We start from the raw sequence: 23,157 nt of genomic DNA on the forward strand, positions 1-23,157 counted from the left end.
CTGTCCAACAGCAACACCAGCAAGTAAAGTTACAGCGGGTTTCCTGAGCCCATTAGTTTGAACAGACCTGTCAAAGTCACGCTATGATTGGATGTTGGAGAACGTAGCATGGCATGGGGACGTAATGATGTGCCATTAATCAATCTTTGTTCTATAACATGTAAAGCTGAACGGAGTATTCTAAAAGCCACTCATGTAAACACTTAATAATAGTGTTTAAGACAGAATAAGGTCAATAATTAGATTACTGCTGTCCATGTTAGTCATTGATGTCTTAGGTCTTTCATCTGCAAGAAATCGAACCGTAATTGTTATTTTTTACCTCATATCAGATGAATCTCATTTAGTATTCCCCAACGCCATTACTTTTGTCAAAAAGGTCAAAATCCTGCACAATCATATATATATATATTAATTCAGATAATCAACTAATATTAAATAATTAAAAAAAAAAAAAAAAAATATATATATATATATATATATATATATATATATATATATATATATATATATATATATATATATATATATATATATATATATATATATATATATATATTCCTCATTCGACCGATCCACGCGGGCACTAATGAGGAATATTATTTGTATAATAATAAAAACACTCCACTGACATGCATTATACGAGCAACGGTTGGAGGGTAAAAATCTTTATTTGTGTTTTACTGGAGAAACAAACACGCCTACATCTTGGATGCCTTGGGGGTAAGCAGATAAACATCTAATTTTCATGGGTGAACTATCCCTTTAAAGGCAGAGGCAGTTCTACACCACAGTAACTGGGAGACCAGGCGGGGGGCACACATTTACATTATCTTTAAGGAAGTTAAATAGGTAGTTAACCTAAAAATGTAAATTATATCACCATTTCCTCACCCCGATGCTGTTCCAAATATGACTTATGTTGAACAGAATTAAAAACCACTGAAATGTTTTGGCTAACTGATATATTGACTTGATTCTATTAGGTCTACAGGTTTTTGGAACAACATGAGGGACATAATGGTGCTGGGGAATACTAGATGAGATTCGTCTGAAATGACGTAAAAAATAACGACTACTGTTCGGTTTCTCGCAGAAACCGATTGTTTCATGTCTCCAGACATCACTGTTTTGCCATGAGCCATATGGTTTAATATGGATTCATGTACATTGATTACAGTATTTCTTCTCTTTAAGTGTGTCTTTGTATAATCTAGGCTAATTAGTAGGGGTTTCTCACATTTGTTTAGCTATGCAGGAAGTTGATTAAAATATTTACACAAACACTTTCATCATCAAAGGGAGTGGTAAATTACACTGAACTTGGACAGGAAGATGATTTATGGGGAAGGATAAAGAAGCATGTAAAACGTGTCAAAATAATAATAGCGTAGTGCTCCCTCCCATCTGTTTATAAGGCTCTGATCTGTTTTACAGATGGTTATTTCAGAGGTCTTCACTGCTTAGCAAACATCAGTATGGAAGACCAGCAGACACATGAATTCAGGTAATCAACTAATATTAGATAATTAAAATCTAGATTTCCACAAACATATAATTATGCAGCTAAATGCTTATTTCACACTGTACTGTGGTATTCCATTTAATATGAAAATTATATTTAATATTCCAATTAAATAAGTGTAAATATGTATATGTATGCCAGAGTATTCATATGTGTGTGTGTGTGTGTGTGTGTGTGTGTGTGTTGATTTTCAGTGTAAATTATTTAATTTGTTTGGTAACAACCCCTGTAGTGTCTTATTCTAATTTAATTTATTGATCAAATTTAAGAATTTAAAGGGATAGCTGAAGCATAGCCTATATTTAATTAAAAAAAAGTCCTTTATAAAAGGTTAAATATATATATATATATATATATATATATATATATATATATATACACACACACACATTCTCTCTATCATGATACATAAAGAGAGTTTTTATTTATTTACTCACTATTTAATTATCATTGTACATCTTTTAAATTGTTCATTCAATTGAACTTTCAATTTTCCATTATGCTATTGCATTCTTTTTTCTTCCAAAACAGGCGATCTTGGGATGCGTTCAAAGAGGAGCCAATCATTGAATATGAGAAACCAAAGAAACTAGCGCAGTGTTTGAAATGGTTCTCGTGTGCCATCGTTGGCCTACTTGTCTTTGGCCTTGCGCTGCTCAGTAAAGTGAGTTGCTTTATTAATCATTGGCTAATCATTATTGGATGATAGAATTACATTTAACTTGTCTATTGAATACTAAACAAAATTCTCAGTTAGACTGAAACTTTTTATTTTTTACAGACATCGTTTCTGCTTTTGATAACATTTGGGAACAATCAAACTCAGATTATATGTTCAGAAAAAAAGACGACCGCTCTACTTGGCATTGGCTTCGTTCTGGTTGGGCCGAGTGTTCTCCTTCTGCTAAAAAGCATGTGGAAGTTAATTTTCAAGGGGGCGACCATGCCCTCTAAAAACACTATTTTTTGGGTAAGCAAACTGTTTTTGATGAACAAATGTAGGTGATGAACAATGTTCCCTCTAAAGCTAGACATACACTGTGTGATTTCTATGAGATTTCAGCAAGGTTACCTACTTACAATGTATGAGTAAATCACAAACGATGTAAAGCCAAAGCTCACGGTTTATGTGCTCACAGTGTACGGTCCGTTGACTGCTCACACTATACGTGTGAAATAGCCTGTGTACGATAAACCCACCGTGCCAGGTTGTGCCGATAGGCCATGATATAGGCTAGTTAAATGCATCAGCTATCGATATCAATAGGATTTAGCATTTCCAATGTATTTTTTACTAAATTATTTTAAATTAAAATTTTATAAGCCTACTTTTATTATTAAATTGATATTATGCCTAGGCTACTTTTAATATGCCCCACAACAACTTCATAACGCATCAATATAATAACCTACATACTGCATAATAAAAGATTAAATAGCTTATAGGCTTCTCGTCCTCATTAAAATTAGGCCTAAATTATTTTAAAACATTTAGGCCGATTATACAATTAATTAGCCTACTTAAATAAAATAAAAAAGCCATTAAAAAAAAATAACAGTCTTTAATATATCAGAAAATTGCAATAATAGCCTAGTGTCAATGAAAAGTAGCAGCTTTATTTTAAAAAACCAACTTGTTTAACACGAAATAGGTCTATTTTTCTTATTATTTTTAATAGGCTATATGGGCTACAAGAGAAATATTATGAAAATAAATTAAGACAGCTAAACATTTTTATGTTGAAGTAGTTTATGGTCTTTTTCTGAGAATAGCCTATGCGCCGAAAGCTCGTCAGATTTTACTTTCACTTTCTGCTGTGAATTCACTGACTCACCCTTATGATTTAAAACAGAAAAATGCATTTCCATATTGCGACATGACATTTCGCATTCTTGGCATTTCATATTCATCACCAATTGTCAAATGATGGACAACAGTTTACAATGTCTGCGATAATATAATTAAGTAAATATTAAATAAATGAGTAAATGAGGTGAAAAGTGAAACAAATAAATGACTAATGATCAAGTAACCTAGCTGAATTAATAAAAGAGGCGGGTCCATATACTTTGCGTTCATTCGTTTTTCAATTTAAAGCTGCACTATGTAACTTTTCCGTCAACTAGAGGGCGCCTATTCAAAACAAAGGTGAAGTTTGATGATGTCAAGTTTGAGAACAGCATCTTGGGACATGTGGTTTACACCTCACAGCCAGTGGAAAATAATCAGGATATGACTTCTATCCGGATTCTTTTCCACTGGCTGTGAGGTGTAAACCACATGTCCCAAGATGCTGCGCTCAAACTTTATGTGGGGATCAAAGTTAAAAGTTATTACTGCATGATTAAACATGTGCCTACCGTTTTCGGAGCTACGCTGTACAAGTCTGGTATAAAGAATGTTTTTGCTCAGATGACAAAAATGTCAGCCCAATAGAGAAAATTTTGCTCAGTAAGAAAAGAAATTAGAGGGAACATTGGTGATGAACCTGACTGTTTTTGCTGTATAACTCTCTAACTCTGATTTGACCTTTGCTCTAGGTCCTGTCTGTTGAGTTCCTGGTAGCATTGGGAGCTGCATTTCTAACAATAGCAGCCATGCCATACTTTGACATTGTCACTAATGTGATGATCCTAAACAGCGTGAGCATCCTGTCAGCAGTGTTCCAGGTCGTCGCTATTTGCTTTGCCAAAGAGAAGAAATGGTTTATATTGCTCCCCATATGCTCCATTTTCTTAATCATCCTGGGTTATGTCCTTTTTGTAGTCAGTTATCTGGCGTCCGAAAGCTCCACTCAGATGAAAGTGTCAATTGGCCTTGCCATCGGAGGGACCATCTTGGTTTCTGTCAACTGGTGGGAAAACTTTAGCACACTTTTCTCCATCAAATTTCTAAAGGACATTTCCGAAAACATTGCTGAGACCCGTAATGTGGTGTGCATCATCTCCAGTTTGATGAGAATCCTGATTACTTCAGCTGTGGTTGGAGCTTATGTTCCTCTCTCAGGTCAGGACTGGAAATCGGTCAAAGACGGCTTAGAAACGGTTGTTATTTTATTGGTGGCCATCCAGATTGCATCCTCTGCCCTGTGCCACTGGTTTGCAGTTGTGGCTTGCAAGATGCACGCCCTGCGCATCAGCTTCGCCTTGCCCATATATATGGCCTCAATTGCAGTTTTGGCAGTGTTTTTGTTTCCATTTGCAGTCACACTCACAGAGTCTGATCCCTCCACCTGTTTTGAGAACATTCAGGAGAAATCCATTGGCACATTGTTGCAGTTGATGTTAACAGATGCTTTAAAAACTCTACTCGCCAGGGACATTTTGGTAACCAAGAGTACAGCAGGACTGGCATGTTTGATCGGCTCTGCTCTGAGCTGGTGGTTGGGACTCATGTTCAGTACATATTACATCTGGACTCTGACGATCGATCGAATTGAAAGAACCCAAAATCTGTTTGTGAGACGCATGTATGAAGGAGCGTTTCTGGAACAGTCCATGTTGCTGAACACCCGTTTTGAAATCCCAAAGTCAAAGAAGAAGAAAGAAGGGTGAGTGTTACAATTTTCTATGTATGGCTGCATATTGTTAAAGGTGTCATGAACTGGCTTTTTTTCTTTTTTTATACTGTTGTCTGAGGTCAACTAATGATGTTCGTGTAGTTTTTTTTCCTTTCAAAAACATCAAAACTAATAAGTAATAGGCTATTTTCTACATTGGTTTTGAGAATCTCCAAAACTTGGGTTTTGATGGGTGTGACACACTGGAGACTTGGAAGTAAACGCCCATAGCTAGGATTGGATAAGATTTGCACATTTAATGAGCTTAAGCTCCCCTGTCAGTCTTTGATTTTAAAAATCTAACCCTATATAACAAACTGTCAAAACGAGGGAGAAACGCAGAAGAATATTTAAAAGGTCTGGGATATTTTCAGTATATTAAGAACACTAGTCTGAACAAAAGACACGTAGTAATATGGAGGACGAAACCTGCATAAATTAAAAATAAATAAATCAATATATGAATAAGTAAATAAATCAATAAATCAATAAATATACACGTGTAAATTAATAAACAGAGAAATATATAAATACATGTGATATTAGGAATATAAATAACAGAATAAGCAACTTGATCAAATAAATTATACATTTTTAATCAAATTAGAGGAGTACTTCAGCGCTGGGAAGATTAATCTGTATTTAAACTGGGTAATTAATGTAGTAGAAATGTGACATTATTTTTGAATTTGGTGCTGTCTAGGCTGAGAAAAGACAGAAAATTTATTTTTTTCTCATGGGGATGAAATACTACAATTCCCAGAATGCTTCGCTGCTCTGTGAGGCCACCCTTAAAGAATCACTGGATCACTTTCACTTGCCCACCTCGACCGCGTTCATTTTCATAAAATCAGTTCAGTTAGAGAACAGATACTACAATGTACTACAATTGACTGTTCAATATGTAATTTAGCTGCTGAGGGAGTGTCACACAGCATAAATGCTGCAGGAGTCAAAATACATTCCTGATGAGCTGAATGAGCTCTCGTGATGAGAGCTGAGGTAAACTCGACTCCACTCATGGCATAGATTTACAGTATGTGTTCAGTCTGGCGCATTTTCAGTTCATGCTTTTGGAAGATTAACTTTCATGGGAATTAATTTGAGAAGTTGAAACACTTACTTTGCTCCGCCTGCCGCACTGTTTACATGGATGCCTGAGGCTGCAGCTGCAAGCTGAGCTGTGAGTGCGATCTCCCATCACCCATGTGCGAGTTGAAAACAAAAATGGCTCCCTCTTCTGGCTGTAGTCTTTAGCCTCTGGCCAAAAAATCCTCTGATGATGAAAATATCCTACTCGCAAAACCACGCCCCCTCCGCCACAGTGTGCACCTAGAAAATATCTCTCTTTCTAAAAAAAAAAAAAGTTCAAAACTTTATTAGGAGTTAGACCTCAATCACACAACGTGTTTTTCAGGTTTGAAAACGTGGTGCAGTTTTTTATGTTGCTAGGAAACCCCCTGAATGAACTGTCCTGTCAATCTAATCAAGGTAATGAGGCTATACCTCCGGGTCAATTTTATTAATGTGTTATATGTGTTATATGTGTTATATACATATGTTATACATAAGACACTTCCCAAATGCACTAAAAGCAGTGCAGCATCTCGTTCCACTTTATCAGGGAACAGGGTTACAGTCAAGCAACCCAAATTATTTTTATGCATGTTTGGCCTGGGTTTTTGTTGCATTTACACTTTTCTAACCAGCAGGGCTCACCGCAAAGACTGGTGTCAGATTGATTTTGACACAATATGCACATCTGCTTCCAATGTTTCAGTGTTTCACAAAGCCTCAGTCTGCTCATCAATAATACACTGTAAAACCACTGCAAATAATAACAGCCTGCATATCTCTGCAAGGCTGCAGACCAAGCAATCCAATACTTTGTGGCTCTCGCCACAGAACAGGGCTTATTCAGGGCAATGACTTATTCTCAGGTAGCAAACTCACACTCTTAAATAAACAGGACTCAAATACTGATAGGCCATTACTTTAAATACAGGGGAGGGAACTTACCCTGCTACAATTAGTTAACTACATAAGTTATGAACTCTAATTAATTGCATTTATTAATTTTTGCTAATTAATTCCAACATTTACTAATACATAAATAAAATCAAAACTTGTATTTGTTAACATTAGTTAATGCACTGTGAACTAACATGAATAAACAATGAACTGTATTTTTTATAAATGAACATTAACACAAATTAATAAATGCTAAATGTATTCCTCATGGTTAGTTAATGTTTGTTAACTAGTGTTAACAAGTGAAACCTTATTGTAAAGTGTCACCGAGATCTCTTTAAAGTCAAAATGTCAGTGAGATTAAAATGAGAGAAAATTGAGCTTTTGCTAAAGTCTCATTCTCAAATGTTTTGTCTGACACACACACACACACACACACACACACACACACACACACACACACACACAAAAGTATTCTCACATGTATCTCCTCTAGTTGTATAAAAGTTTCAGCATTTTAAACTGTGACAGTATCCAAAGTTTGAATTTCAATAGAATTTCAATAAGAACTCAAACACATCTCATCACATTCTTCCAAATCCAAATTATCTCGGCTATATGCCATGCACAGTAACTGTATAGCTTTATACTCTTACTGTATGTCAACACTTGATTCACTTGCTTTAAATTGTACATATGTGACAAAGTTAGTAAAAAAATATTTATATCTGAGAGTAAATTTTCCTTTTGATTTCTTAATATGTTCTCCTCAGGGCAAAAGAAACCATCAGAGTGTTTCTGTGTGCAACGATGTGGCATGAGACCTACGATGAAATGATGAAGATAATCATTTCTATGTTCAGGTAAACATACACACTTTCTCAACTTGTAAAATTCAGTCTCAATTCAATTATAATTGCAATGCTATTTCTTTTACTACCAGGCTCGATAAATACAGGCCAAAGAATAACAAACAGAGCGATGTCGAGTTTGAATTCCATATTTATTTTGATGACGCTTTCATGGATGTTGATAATGGAAGGCAGCGCCATGCAAACGAATACGCTGAAATTCTTGTGGATGTAGTTAAAGAAGTTTACACGTAAGAATCCACCTTAATCTGATCTGTTTATATGTACTTAGAATTTATATACAAAAACTAATCTATTAATACTTTACATTCATTAGCATTTTCAGTAAGGATGATAAGTGTATATTTGATCAGTCGCCACAACTACCAAGTCAGAAGATCATAAACACGCCCTATGGAGGTCGACTGGAATACATCCTCCCTAAAGGCAATGTGATGCTGGTTCACCTCAAAGACAAGACGCTTATCCGTCACAAAAAAAGATGGTCTCAGGTAAGAGTCATTAAAGATGCAGTTAAACACAGCACAGGTTCAGATGTTTTGCATTCAGAACCAGAACTAATCATCTATGTTTGCAGATAATGTACTTGTATTACATTCTTGGCTGGAGACTTCACAGACAGTACTACAAAAGGTTTAAAGAAGGAGGACTGGATTCCCTTAATGAAGAACAGGATTCCCTTAATGAAGAACAGGATTCCCTTAAGGGTGAACTGAAGTTCCTTAAGAAAGAACTGAAGGTTAGAGTCTTAACTTTAAACTTCACCACTAGTATATCTAGTGAATAATACATTATCAGCTATACTCTGGATGCTTTTAATATTTCTTAGAAAGAAATGAAGAACACGTATATCTTGGCCCTGGATGGGGATACTGATTTCCAGCCGCGTGCGCTCATGCTGTTAATTGACAGACTGAAACTCTACCCAGAGGTTGGGGCTGCCTGTGGCAGGATTCATCCAACAGGCACAGGTTAGATATATATAAAGTATAAACCATTGTTATCAGGTCATTTTATTGTTTATGATTCATGATCATTGTTTCTCAATATATAGAGTACAGAATATGTACTCTACATTCAAAAAATGTGGGTTCAGAAAGTTTTTTTTTTTTTCAGAAATTAATACTTTCAGCAAAAGGCACATTTATTTGATCAAAAATGACATTTATAATGTTTCAAAAGATTTCTATTTAGATTTCTAAGCTGTTTTTTTTTTTTACTATTTATCAAAGAATCCTGAAAGAAATATATCACGGTTATATTTCTTTTTTAATCAGCACTACTGTTTTCATCACTGATAAGAATAAATGTTTCTGATTTCTGAACGATCATGTAACACTGAAGACTGCAGTAATGATGCTGAAAATTCAGCTTTGCCATCACAGGAATTACAATTACAAAATATGTTAAAATAATAATAATAATAATAATAATAATAATACATATTTTAAATACTATATATTTTTAATATTATTTAATATTATTTAATAATTTCATATTTAATAATAATTTCATATTATTTAATATCTACTAATGGCCATTGTACGGTGGCCGGGAAGTGCAGAACAACATTACAAAGTGTGAAACACTTTTACGAAGCTCAAGACAAACTTACATTTTGGAAAACATTTTTACCTTTTATAAAACACAGTTACATGACCTATGACCAAATCAACTTTCTCCTGCCATGGCTGTATAATTTCTGTGTGTCATGATTGACATATGTCTTGTCAAATCAGCGGTCAGTATTCCATTCACCGTGTCACTTCCGCTGTGTGGTACATTCCCTTTCCGTTAAGAATCGGTCATTGTAAATTAGTTTGGGACTGGTAAAAAAAATTTGCGTCTTGTTTTCCTAAATGCAAATTTGTTTTGTCCTTGGTAAAAGTGTTTTGGCCATGTAATTGTGTTTTATGATAGGTAAAAATGTTTTCCAAAATGTACATTTGTCTCGAGCTTCGTAAAACTTTTTTTTACTGAATTTTTGAGCATGAGACTTTTTTCTCAACCCCAAATGTTTGAATGGTATGCATGCACAGAGGAAGTGTGAAGAATAGTTAACAAGATAGTTAACAATACAAATAACACCCAAATATGTCTGAGCTGTATGTATCATCTGTGGGGATAAATGTACGCACATTACATTTATGATACCTTTTGACCATTTGGTTTTTTGTAAACAGCGATGACTTGTTTTGTGGCCAGGGCCTAAATGACCCTTCTACATGAACCGCATTGCATGTGTAAATATTAGGTAGATCTATTGTTTCCATCAAATTTATGTTTTATAACTATGTTAATCATCTCTGTTTCCAATCTCTCTGTTTAAAGCCACAATATGTTATTTTTCGCTTATTCAAAACAAAGGCGTAGCTTGATAACGGCTTGATTTCACTAAGCTTTTATTATACCGGAGATGACCACTTCCTTTCCTATCACATTAGATTTATTTGCGTGTGTTAAAAGTTATGTTATAATGCTATTCTGTGCGCTCACTCGGCGGCTACTATGAGATACTTGTTGCACACTACAGTAAGCTAGATCAATATTAGGCATGGTAAAATATGGGACTCGTGGTAAATCAAGAAAAGGTGATTTCAATAATAAGACTAACCGTGTGGAACCATATAACAATGATGAGTTTTCTATCGATGAATGTATCCAAACAGTTGCTCACCTGCCTAATAAAACACAATCATAAATCCAGAAATCGAGGGTAACGCGGGGATGATGTTATTGATAATATTTGGTATAATGTAAGTACACAAGTCAACAAAATATCTAACATTGTTGTAATGGTTTTTGGATATTTTAAACCAAAAATCTTGCATAGTGTGCCTTTAATGTCTAGCAACCAAAAAGGTAAAGTTTGCTTTTCAAAGGCCTTTTTCGTAACTGTGACATCTGCTCCCCAATGTTCATTTTTTGAACATTTTTTACTATAAATAAATAGTAAATAAAACAATTAAAGAAAAAAGCTTTGCATATTTTTGTTTTTGGACATCTAAAATCATGCATCCAAATATAGTGGTGTATTTTTCAGCAAATTAATCTGTCTTTAGCTAAATGCATATATAGACATGCACTACATTAAATATGGTACAATATTTAACCAAATCTGAGATCCATTAATATATTCTATAGAATAATGCACTTGCAACTACTTATGTATAGATTATAAATGTGATAAACTGACTAAGATAATGTACTTAAAGGGCCCATGGTGTGGTATCAGAAGTTTGAATATGCGGTAGGCCACTGGCTGCAAAAGACTGCGGAGCACGTGTTCGGCTGCGTACTGTGCAGCCCTGGATGTTTCAGTCTTTTCAGAGGAGCCGCACTCATGGACGACAACGTCATGAAGAGGTATACAACTAAAGCAAGTGAAGCCAGCCACTACGTCCAGTATGATCAAGGTAATGTCTACATGAAGCTAACCACATGATATCAAATTGGGCCTTGACTAAACTAATCCTCCCTCCTTTTGGTGTAATGTCAGGTGAGGACCGTTGGTTGTGTACTCTGCTGCTGCAGCAGGGCTGGAGGGTTGAGTATAATGCAGCATCTGATGCCTACACCAATGCGCCGCAGGACTTTAAGGAGTTCTACAACCAGCGCAGACGCTGGGGACCTTCTACCATGGCCAACACCATCGATCTCTTGGGCTCAGGAGAACAGACCTCTCAGAGGAACAGCTCTATCTCAAAAATTTACATCTTGTACCAGATTATCAGCATGGCAGCTTCTATCTTGGGCCCTGCCACAATCTGTCTCATGATATCAGGTAAGGTTTTGCATGGAAAAATTGTCAATCATTTATGCACATTAGATACATGATGCTGTTTTAGCAATATGGATATTAAAGTGCTTTCTTTATCTTGCAGGAAGTTTCGTGTTCATTTTTAAAATGGATGAAAATTTAGCTCTTGTCTTGGCCATAGTGCCCCCTTCTATCTATCTCATCTTATGCTTCAAACTGAAATCTGACACGCAGATTACAATTGCAGCAGTTATGAGTGTGCTCTACGCATTTCTCATGGCGGGAGCCATTCTCTGCATAATAGGTAACTGCTGTTTCTTTTTTCATGTGTAAAACACGATTTAGAACCTTTTTTAAAATGTTTTGTTCTTTAAACACCCCATTTTATTCAGTATTGACATACAAGTCAACACTGAACTGTATGTGAACTCATATCACAATAGTAACTATTTTCGATGTTGATAGTAATTATAATTGTTTCTAGGGGGGGCATTATTTTATTTTTATAAAGCATAAAGAAACAGGACAGTGAACGAAATTGTAGGTCTAATCTTAGTTAGGAAATAATCCTTTTGGGACTGTTTGCAAACAATATTTGCAGTAACTTGCTTCAAATATATTATTAGTCCTGAGATTCTTCACATGAATAAACACTTAGATAGTGGTCTTGTGGTAGAATTTTTGTAAATCGCGTCAAAGCTTCCGGGTTCTAATCCCTACTCATATAGGTTTGTTTTTTTCCCCTTCTTCATTAAAATCAAATATGTTCATCAGTGATTAAGAGCAAAGACACATTTTGTATGCACTTTGTTTTGTGATTTTACCAGAAAGAATAGAGTCTCTCTCCTCTATGATATGTGATAGATTGATGCCCTCATCTGTGTGTGTTCAAAAACAGTGCAGTGTGCACGAGCCAAAGCCAAAAGAGAATGTAAACCCTGCCAACTTTTATTTGATTGGCCATCTCAATCATTTTGACAATGAAATTAAACAACTGAGGCAAACCAGACTAAAATGTAACTTTTAAACCCTTTTGTCATCCTAACAACACACAGAGTGCTGCGTAATAAAGTGCAGAAGAGCAGTGCAATAATTTAAAATATTGGGGGGGGGGGGGACAATTCGGCTCTTTATAATTTTTTGGGGGGGGACTTGTCCCCCTCAATGTTTATTGTGGTTACGGCCCTGCTGCTCGCAATAGGATAGTGCTACAACCAACCAGAGCAACAAAGAAGGTGAAGCAGACTTAGTTGATAGATGAAACTTTTGCAAAACTCAGAACACATCTTCCTTTTTTAAGATTACTTCAGAACCGTTCTCTACCGTTTTCTCAAAGAAACGCTTAACTCCAAGTCTTCCAGAGTTTAGGTCAATTTGAAAGACCGCTATTCACCAGCTTATGTGTTTACTAGTAGCACGTGGAACCGTCAAAACTCTAAGCCCGCCCACCTACTCTATACACGATGTGATTGGCCTGACCAGAGTTTGGTTTTTCAAGCTTGTAAGCCAACAGAGAGTTGCTAGACTACCCTGACTGCAAATTATATTTGCTGCCGCTAAGGTGCGTCTAGATTTCTAGGCTACCAAATTAGTACATTAGCTTCTGAAAATTAAATATATTTAAATAGAATACAGTCCCTTTAAACTGTAATAATATTACAGTTTTTTATATTTCTGATCAAATAAATGTAGCCTTGGTCAGCATAAGAGACTTCTTTCAAAAACATTAGACCCCAAACCTTTGATATGTAGTGTATATTTTAGACTGCACATTTATACTGCATACATATCTGCTAAAATATAGAGGTACTATCTAGGATTGGAATCAAAGACAGTGACTAAAGGAAGAGAACATATAAAGTAGCTGAATGTCTTTATGTTTGACAGATGCTTCTCTATCTATAATACTTTCTCTCCTCATCTCAACTCTCATAGGTGATTTAGTATTGCAAGATACTTTTATGACCCCCAGTGGTCTGTTCCTCATCAGCATGGTGTTGTTGTACCTCATCACGGCAGCTTTACACCCTCAGGAGTTCTCACTGGTCATCTATGGATTGTTATACTTCATCTGCATTCCCAGCGGGTATTTACTCTTAGCCATTTACACTATGGTCAACATGAACAATGTCACATGGGGCACTCGTGAAACTGGCGGCCAGGGTAAGACTACGGCAGTCGATACCATCAAGAAGAAGCTCATGAATGCCACATGCTGCAAATGTCCATGTTTGGAATCTGAAGACGGTTTAAACAAGGAGCTAATACCAGCAGAAACTATAACAAACACTGAAAGGCTAGACATTGCTTTGGAAACACAAAGGTAAAACAAAATGTTTTATGCCAATTCTATCTACTTATGTAGAATTACTTACTAATAGAATCTAGAAACTATTTTTATATAGATTTGTTTTTTTATTATACTACTACTACTACTTATAATAATAATAATAATAATAATAATAATAATAATAATAATAATAATAATAATAATAATAATAATAATAAATGTATCCCTACAATATCAACAGCGCCCATGAGTTCCCATCCATTCCACATCAAAGTAAGTATGACTTCCATACTTAATATTCTAATATTCTAGCTATTGACTGAATTTGACAACCATTAAAACTGTTATTTAATTCCAAAAGCTTGGATTGAACATCTGCAAGAGAAATCATACGACTTTCATTTGAAAGAAGATACACTTCTAACGGTAAGACAAATTTAAAGAAATATATTATATTGTATTATATTATATTATATTATATTATATTATATTATATTATATTATATTATATTATATTATATTATATTATGTACTGTTTCACAACATGCAGGATGAAACCCATTTCTGGACAGAATTGCAAAAAAAATATCTAGAACCTCTTAAAGAGAATAAAGAACAACAGGAAAAAATTGCTAATGAACTGAGAGAACTTCGAAATAAGGTAAGCCTCATAAGCGTGTCAATATGACTTGCACAAATTACTTTTTGTCTAAATTCTCTGGAACAGTAATGTTTTACATGCTGTTTTTCTTTTCTTTTTCATACAGGTTACATTTGCCTTTTTCTTCTGCAATGCACTTTGGCTAGCGGCAACTTTCTTCCTTCAGGCAATTGGTGACACAGTCTCCATAAAGATCCCAAAAATCTATCCTAATGGGACTCAATCCCCAACAGAAGTGCTTTCCATTGATCCAATTGCACTGATGTTTCTACTGAGCTTCGCATCATTGCTGCTAGTGCAATTTCTTGCAATGATATACCACAGGTAACTAAACAAAAGAATCAAATCACTATCACTGGGCGATTCTGTTTTATATGCTTAAAATTGTCAGATCTTTTTTTAAATAATTTTTTCACTAAACTACAAGTGGATCATACAATATATTATAAAGCCTAACCCTTACCAGTCTAAAGTCTGTTCATTCAGTTGTATTATGTTCTTTTGTTTCAGAATCTACACATTAATCCATTTTGTTGCGTATACTGATTCAAAAATTAAAGAGGATAAAAAGCAGCCGCAACAGGTGAGCCAATGGATCACACACAAAATTAACATTTTAAATGTTCTTTTGCGGTTCTTTTTACAATGTCCATCTTTCAATAGGGTACGCCGGTCCAGGATTCAAACCACCAGCAAGAGTCGTATGAGCCAGACTCAGGAAGTGTTGTGGCTCCAGTATAGATACTAGTAATAATGAAATGTTCTGAATTATTTATTTAGTGTAAACCTTAATGTCTTGTTGAAAATTTAAAAAAGATTCAATTTAATTACATGATATGCCAATTAATCACAAGATTAATTACAATAAATCACCTATATCAGACAGTAAATTAATCACAATCAATTACCTATATCAGACAGTAAATTAATCACTATCAATCACCTATATCAGATAATATTGGCTAAGAAAATCCCCCAGTGAAGGATGTTACATTATTTTTGCAGAAAAGGGTTGGATATTATGAACATTAAGAAGTTGGCTTTGAAGGCAATTATGTTACATGTTAAATTGACAAAAAAAAAATGTTTAATGATTTTTTTGTACATATTTTGTGTATTTAAATATTAAATTAATTATCTATTCTTTCATTGTGACTCTGGGTGTTACTGAATAGAAGTCCAGTTTGTCTCCATACTTGTAAACTTGGATTCACTTTTTGTGCCACCTGTTGAAAAGTGTGACATTTTGTTGTTGTTGTTCTTTTATCATTTTATATATTGGTTACAATAAATTACAACAAAATACACAGTTATACATTACAGTAGGAATCCTTTAAAAACGAAACAGTTATAGAGCCCAGTTTTATGCCACCATCGATGTGGCACATGAATGATGCATTTTAAAGGTGCCCTAGAATGAAAAATTGAATTAACCTTGCCATAGTGAAATAATGAGTGTTCACTACATGGACATCACGTACTGTGAGTCTCAAACACTATTGCCTCCTCCTTCATATGTAAATCTCATGAATCAAAAACACCACGGAAAATTAAGTGCTTTTCAACATAAACCCAACCGTGACAAGCGTTGGGGATGATTTATATGCACGCCCCCAACATTTGCATATGTCCAAACATGTTCATTGTCAGGCGGAACTGACGCAGCCGAATCATCAAATGACATTTGAGGATAGCAAAAACAGCAGCTCAGACACACATTATGATCCAGGCTGTGCAGGAGACGTGAAGACTTTTCATATGTCAACAGTCATGGTTGAGGTTTATTATAATCGGATACCACAACAATTTAATTCAAAATCATTTGTTTGTTCGGCCCATTTCAAGCAAGCTTCGCTTCGCTATTGACTGTTTAAACTATTTCTGATTAAATTGAAAGTTTCTTAGAGAGGCCGCATTGTCTAGAAAACGCAAGATGCTAGAACAGTAACAGCAGGAAACTCAAAGTACCATAAAAAACTAAATAGTGTGTCTAATGACAAAGGTTAATATTATTTTGTATTACGAAATACAACCGTAAATATGCTAATTGCTTACAGATCATTCACTCGATCCTTCTACCAAACGTCACCTTTTCCACCATATAAGTTAAAACGACAGACATTTGACAAGGCTATTCATTTAGTAAAAATATAAGTTATATATTCATATTTTTGAGAACTGAAGTAGGCCTATGATGTTTTTGCATGCTTGTTTTTGAGAGTACATCACAGTCATTGCGTAGCCTACATTGTGACTAACGTTATATAAACATGCAATATCGTTCACGAAAAAAGACAAGTCTAAAATTTAGACTGAATGACACTTTAAGCAGAACATCTTAATAAAATGCAGCCTACTTGTTTATTGGTGTTTTCAGATCATCTACGCGCGAAAGAGAGCTCGCGTGCATATGGTTGCCAGATTGAACATGTTTAGGTAAAAGACCGGATAGTATACAGGTTCTTTTCATAGAAAAGCTCTGTTTGGGGGATTTCAATTACTGAAATCTGGCAACTGCAAGTACGCAAGCTCTTTCTCGCACGCGGATGATGAAAATACCAATAAACAAGTAGGCTGCAATTTATCAATCTCCATTTGAGATGTTCTGCTTAAAGTGTCATTCCGTCGGTCTGTGTTCTGTCAGGATGGTCAGGACTCACAAGCCACTTCGCTGAACAACTGTGCGGTTCGCTGTTGAAATAAGCCAATCAGAGCAGAGCTCAACATTAATATTCATGACCCTTCTAAATAAGACAAAAACAGAGCATTACATATAGGGACAATTTATAGGGTTGTATATGGACCTGTAAACCTGTATCTGGACAATTTTTGCCCTTAAATAAGCCACGTACCCTCTATGTAGATATCAGAGAATAATTTAACATATTGTTTCAACTCATTCTAGGGCACCTTTAAAGGTGTCATGAACTGGCTTTTTAAAAAATGTTATACTGTTGTCTGAGGTCAACTAATGATGTTCGTGTGGTTTTTACATTTAAAAACATCATAACAAATAAGTAATAGGCTATTTTCTACACTGTTTTTTTGGGGGGGTGAAAAAAGGTTATCTTACTGAGCTCAGAAAATCCACCTTGAGCCACTCGGTTGGCTGTTCGGGGCGAGTGTAAGATACCACTATGTAAAACAGCACTTGATGGCTCAGCTTTCTTAAACGTAGCCATCAGACAGTGGAATAAGCTGCCAACAGAGTTAATTACATGTATGAATTAGGGGTGTCCTCGATTAAGGATTTAGACATTCGAATTAGAATTTTCGAATCTCTCTATGGTCGACCGATAGTCAAATCATCTGTATGTGTGAATGGGTTGGGAGGGGCACGACACTTGTCAGCAGAAGGGTAAAACTATTTTTATTTTCCTTTACACACTGCAGTGCACACAGCAACAACTTTTAATAAAGCGACCAGAACTGCCTGCCAACTGACAGACAAACTGACAATAGCTTTCTTATTTAGGTTTAAAGAGATACTTCACTGCCTTTTCATATTAAACTATGTTATTCCCTTAACTTAAACGAGTTGATACATACCTCTCTCGTCTCAGTGCGTGCACTTAATCTCTCTGCAGTGACGATCTGATAGCATTTAGCTTAGCTCCCTAAGCCCAGTTCATTCACTATGGAACCAAACAGAGATCAAGTTAGAAGTACCAAACACCTCCACGTTTCCCCTATTTAAATACAGTTGCACGAGTAGTTGAACGATCAAGTATGGTGACAAAATAAAGGTAGGTGTGAAAGAACCCTAAGTTTAATTTTTAAACTTTAATTTTTTATTTTTTATTTGATATACTTTCAGTTTCATGCAGACTCTTATTTTGACGTTTGTTTACTGAGTCAAAAGGAGCATGCACACATAGGACCATGTGAAGGCTTCATGAAGCTGATTGAGGATGTGTCCCACGGCAGGGAGCAGAAGAACAAACCACACAAGGCATCGTTTACTCTGCCATTCACTGCGAAGTCTTGTAAAGTGTAACCACTACAATTCTGAGCGTTCTATCATGGTTTCATGTCTCTTGGTTTTTGATCACCTGCCTGTTTCTGGACTGCTCTCTTGCCTACATTCCCTGCCTTGTTGTGTTTGTTTCGACTGCCTACATGTACATTGATCTTGCCTGTACTCCAGACTTCGATTGTGGACTGTTGTCTCAATAAAATTGCATTTGGATCCCCACTCTGTTGACTCAGCATTACAGAAGACTTCGCCACACTTGAATCCAGCAATTCAACTCATCCATCTGAAGCAAGGTAAAAGACCACTAGAGGACCACACCCGAGATTTCCTGGACCTTGCTTATTTAACAGACTTCCCTGATTTTGCCCTTATTGGCTTTTTTTTGTCACAGACTCAATGATCAGTACAAATCCAAACTCATCAGAGAAGGTCCTCGATGATCACTGGTTCAGTTTCTGGATTATGCACTGTTACTAAGTGGGTCCTCCTACACTGTTGGGGAGGTAGAGGATGAGGTTAACCCCTAAATATTTTTTGGGAGGGGGCACTGTGCATCAAGCTCCGACGGCCACGGAGCTTGGCCCCTCACAGTGTTTACCGGGTCCAGTGTTGATTATCGCTAGTCCTGTGTTTCCTGGACCCTCTAGTCCTGTGGTTGCTCAACCTGAACCTGCGCACAAGACGGCTGCCACGCCAATGTGAGGTGGTCGTCATGCCAGAGTCTCCAGCAGCTATGGAAACCATACCCCGGACTCACCGGCGCAAGCGCAGGAGGAGAAGGAGGAGTCCAGGGATCCTGAGCCCAGAGAACATTCCGGAGGTTGCTGCCATCCTGAATGCGCCGCCCAGGCCTCTGGCTCGTCCATCGCCACTAAGGCTTCTTGTTCTGCCCTCACCACCCAGGCTCCTTGCTCTGCCCTCGCCGCCCAGGCTTCTTGCTCTGCCCTCGCCACCCAGGCTTCTTGCTCTGCCCTCACTGCCCAGGTGCCTCGCCCTGCCGTGGTCAGCTAAGGAACAGCCTCCAGAGAGGACTCCGATCCCAATCACAGGTCCAGAGGCAACTCTGTGGGCTCCTGAGCGTCCGGCGCTCCCGTGGTCCCCTGAACGGCCTGCACCTCCATGGCTTCTAAAACGCCCAGGTCTGCCCATGCTCCACGGCCCAGGTCCGCCCACGCTCCACGGCCCAGGTCCGTCCTCCCACACTCCACGGCACAGGTCCGCCCACGTTCCATGGCCCAGGTCCACCTACAGGCCCAGGCCAATCTATGTCAAGCAAGGGCCCAGGTCCTGTTCCGCCCCATGGGCCTGGCCCCCCATCCCACCCCCAGGCCTGCCTTCTTTCCACCGCCCTTCTTGACAATTATAGGAGTGTCTGGAAGCCACTCCTTAGGAGGGGGGCTCTGTCACAAATCAGGCCTCTGGGGTTCCCTCTGATCACCACCAGAGGAGTCCTTCACCTCAATATTTATCCCCATTCCAGACTTCATTTCCCATAATCCTTTGCCCTGACTCATCAGCCATGATTGTTTACACTTGTGCCATTAGCCTCATCACTTCAGTCTATATAAACCTGGTTCACTCTGCCATTCACTGCGAAGTCTTGTAAAGTGTAACCACTACAATTCTGAGCGTTCTATCATGGTTTCATGTCTCTTGGTTTTTGATCACCTGCCTGTTTCTGGACTGCTCTCTTGCCTACATTCCCTGCCTTGTTGTGTTTGTTTGGACTGCCTACATGTATGTTGATCTTGCCTGTCCTCCAGACTTCAATTGTGGACTGTTGTCTCAATAAAATTGCATTTGGATCCCCACTCTGTTGACTCAGCGTTACAGTTAACAACTTAGTTACTTTTAAAATCAAGTTATCTGTAAAGAAACTTTAAAAGTTTACCTTACCTTAAAAGTTACCTTTTAAAGGAGTAATCAGTCATCAGATTACTTTTTCAAAGTAACTGTGGCAACACTGAATAAGATATAATGAATGCGGTTACTTTAAGGGTTGGGGAGAATGGGAAGTAACGTGAACGTTTGAATGTTTTTTGCTTCTCTCTCTCACCGTTCGAGGATGTGAGACGAGTTGGTGAGCACAATAAAGAATTAAAGCTAGCTTATACATATATATATATATATATATATATATATATATATATATATATATATATATATATATATATATATATATATATATATATACATACAATAAATCCTTAGACCTTGCTAATGATTTTATTCATAGTCTGTTTGCATATTAAAGGGGTACTTCAGCACTGGGAAGATGAATCTGTATTTAAACTGGGTCGTCAATGCAGTAGAAATGTGAAATTATTTTTGAATTTGGTGCCTTCTAGACTGAGAAAAGACAGAAAATGCATTTTTGTCTCATGGGATGAAAGACTACAATTCCCAGAATGCTTCGCTGCCCTGTGAGGCCATTCCCAAAGCCACCAACTTGATTACTGTGACTGAGTTGGAGAAGACACTACAATTAAAAACTGAACGTGTCTGTTCAATATAATGAGTGAGGCACCGCGCGAGTATCACAGCACTGAGCACTAACTGCAAGAGTGAGACAAATGAGCTGATGAGCTCTCGTGATGAGAGCTGAGGTAATCGCAACTACACTCGTGCCATACATTCACAATGCGAGTTCAGTCTGGCACGTTTCAGTTCATGCCTTTGCAAGCTTAACTTTCATAGAAATTAATTTGAGAAGTTAAGACTTACATTGCTCACCATAGCTCTTTAAATGAGTGCCTGCAGCTGCCAGCTGAGCTCTGAGTGTGTGATCTCCATCCCTCATGCTCGGGTTCAAAGCATGCGGAAATGGCTCCCTCTGCTGGCTGTAGTCTTTAGCCTTTGGCCAAACATTCCTCCTATGATGCAAATACTGTCAATTTGCATGATAGGAGGAATTTTTCCAGAAATAAAATGCATAAATATCTTGTCTTAGGGGGACATGAGGGGGGAAAGCACATTTATTTAAATATACTCCAGGGTTTCTACTGATACAAAGCCATATGCTATTCGCTGAAGTAACCCTAGTAGTTGAATGATCAAGTATGGTGACAAAATAAAACATGGCGCGTTTCTAATCGGATTAAAAAGGAGAACTATAATGTATGGCGGAATAGCACTTCTGAGAGTACTTCGGCTCGGCGCAGTAAAAAGTCCCGGCCAAAACATCTTCTCTCACATCTCCCTATTGACAGAAATGAGAGAGTGAGGGGGAGGTGTGAGGAAAGATGTTTCAGCCGGGACTTTTTACTGCGCCGAGCCGAAGTACTCTCAGAATGCTAATCCGCCATACATTATAGTTCTCCTTTTTAATCTGATTAGAGAAGTACCACGTTTTATTTTGTCACCATACTTGATCGTTCAACTATTCGTGTAACTGTATTTAAATAGGGAAAAGATGGAGGTGTTTGGTACTTCTAACTTGATCTCTGTTTGGTTCCATAGTGAATGAACTGGGTTTAGTGGGCTAAGCTAAATGCTATCAGATCATCACCGGGCGTCAGAGAGATTAAGTGCACGCACTGAGACGAGAGAGGTATGTATCAACTCGTTTTAGTTAAGGGAATAACATAGTTTAATATGAAAAAGCGGTGAAGTAACCCTTTAAACTGCTGGAATGCGCTTCTCAACCTCCACACTATTAACAGTACTCGTAATTTGGGTCCATATTTGTTTGTTTTTTGGGTGCCTTAAATCCCACTCTTTAAACTCCCAAATAAAACTTTTTTCCACTTCCCTGGTAATTGTCTCGATGGGCGCGTCTCAATCATCTCACTAGTTCAGTAGTCAGGGCACTGATCAGGGAGTCAGCCCATTGACTTATGACCTAATCAGTGCCCTGACTAGTGGACTAGTAAGATGATTGAGACGCGCCCGATCCCCACATCGGAGAAGTTTCGCTTCTTTGCCGTCTTCCAAGTGTCCATGGTGTAAAATGACGGCGTGGGGAGGCAGAGACTTGAATATATAGGGGCGTGTTATTCTAATGACTGTTTTCAGCCGCGGCATTTATCAAGGGCAAGTATTGCGTACACCTGAATTGCAGAGGTGCGCACAGCTTCATAAATCAGGCGGTAAGAGGAGTGTAAGCATAATCTTACGCCAACATATACACCAGTTTCTACGCATGATTGATAAATGAGGGCCAATGTGTTTTGGTGTTTTCATGTTCAATGTTATTTTCTCTGTCAGGTTTTCCTGGTTGTCGTTCTGGTAACGTGGTATGACTAACCTAAGAATGTAATGCCCTCATGTTGTTCCAAAAACCTGTAAGCCTATTAGCCAAACCATTTCAGTGGTTTTCACTTCTGTTCAACATAAGAAAGTCATATTTGGAACGACATGGGGGTGAGCAAATGGTGATAGAATTAACATTTTTGGTTAACTACCTATTTAACTTCCTTAAAGATAATGTTAATGTGAGCATAGTCTCCCAGTTACTGTGGTGTAGAACTGCCACTGCCTTTAAAGGGATAGTTGACCCAAAAATGAAAGTTTTATGTTTATCTGCTCACCGGCAGGGCATCT

At 37.3% G+C, this 23,157-nt stretch overlaps 2 protein-coding genes across 2 annotated transcripts; both read left to right on the plus strand.

The window, feature by feature from the left end:
* Positions 1–1,374: 1,374 nt before the first annotated feature.
* Positions 1,375–15,707, plus strand: LOC137043247 (chitin synthase chs-2-like). The gene is made up of 19 exons (XM_067419438.1): positions 1,375–1,507; positions 2,057–2,189; positions 2,307–2,495; positions 4,067–5,076; positions 7,830–7,919; positions 8,000–8,158; positions 8,245–8,419; positions 8,506–8,667; positions 8,758–8,899; positions 11,144–11,344; positions 11,428–11,712; positions 11,813–11,992; positions 13,624–14,011; positions 14,220–14,251; positions 14,340–14,404; positions 14,529–14,639; positions 14,746–14,963; positions 15,150–15,222; positions 15,303–15,707. Exons 1-19 carry the CDS (start codon positions 1,479–1,481, stop codon positions 15,378–15,380), a joined length of 3,720 nt encoding a protein of 1,239 aa, XP_067275539.1. The 5' UTR covers positions 1,375–1,478; the 3' UTR covers positions 15,381–15,707.
* Positions 15,708–18,534: 2,827 nt separating this feature from the next.
* Positions 18,535–19,972, plus strand: LOC137043248 (vacuolar protein sorting-associated protein 37C-like). The gene is made up of 2 exons (XM_067419439.1): positions 18,535–18,625; positions 19,263–19,972. Exons 1-2 carry the CDS (start codon positions 18,535–18,537, stop codon positions 19,970–19,972), a joined length of 801 nt encoding a protein of 266 aa, XP_067275540.1.
* The last annotated feature ends 3,185 nt before the right edge of the window (positions 19,973–23,157 follow it).

The sequence above is a fragment of the Pseudorasbora parva genome, chromosome 16, assembly GCF_024679245.1.
Source record: "Pseudorasbora parva isolate DD20220531a chromosome 16, ASM2467924v1, whole genome shotgun sequence".
Classification (NCBI taxonomy): domain Eukaryota; kingdom Metazoa; phylum Chordata; class Actinopteri; order Cypriniformes; family Gobionidae; genus Pseudorasbora; species Pseudorasbora parva.

Excerpts from the sequence above, each read along its gene's own strand:
- LOC137043247 (XM_067419438.1), top strand. The coding sequence starts at position 1,479 with ATGGAAGACCAGCAGACACATGAATTCAG. Across the intron at positions 14,012-14,219 it reads ATTGCTTTGGAAACACAAAG|CGCCCATGAGTTCCCATCCA; the intron begins GTAAAACAAAAT and ends CAATATCAACAG. Across the intron at positions 14,964-15,149 it reads CTTGCAATGATATACCACAG|AATCTACACATTAATCCATT; the intron begins GTAACTAAACAA and ends CTTTTGTTTCAG.
- LOC137043248 (XM_067419439.1), top strand. The coding sequence starts at position 18,535 with ATGAAGCTGATTGAGGATGTGTCCCACGGCAGGGAGCAGAAGAACAAA. Across the intron at positions 18,626-19,262 it reads GCCATTCACTGCGAAGTCTT|TCCTGTGGTTGCTCAACCTG; the intron begins GTAAAGTGTAAC and ends TGGACCCTCTAG.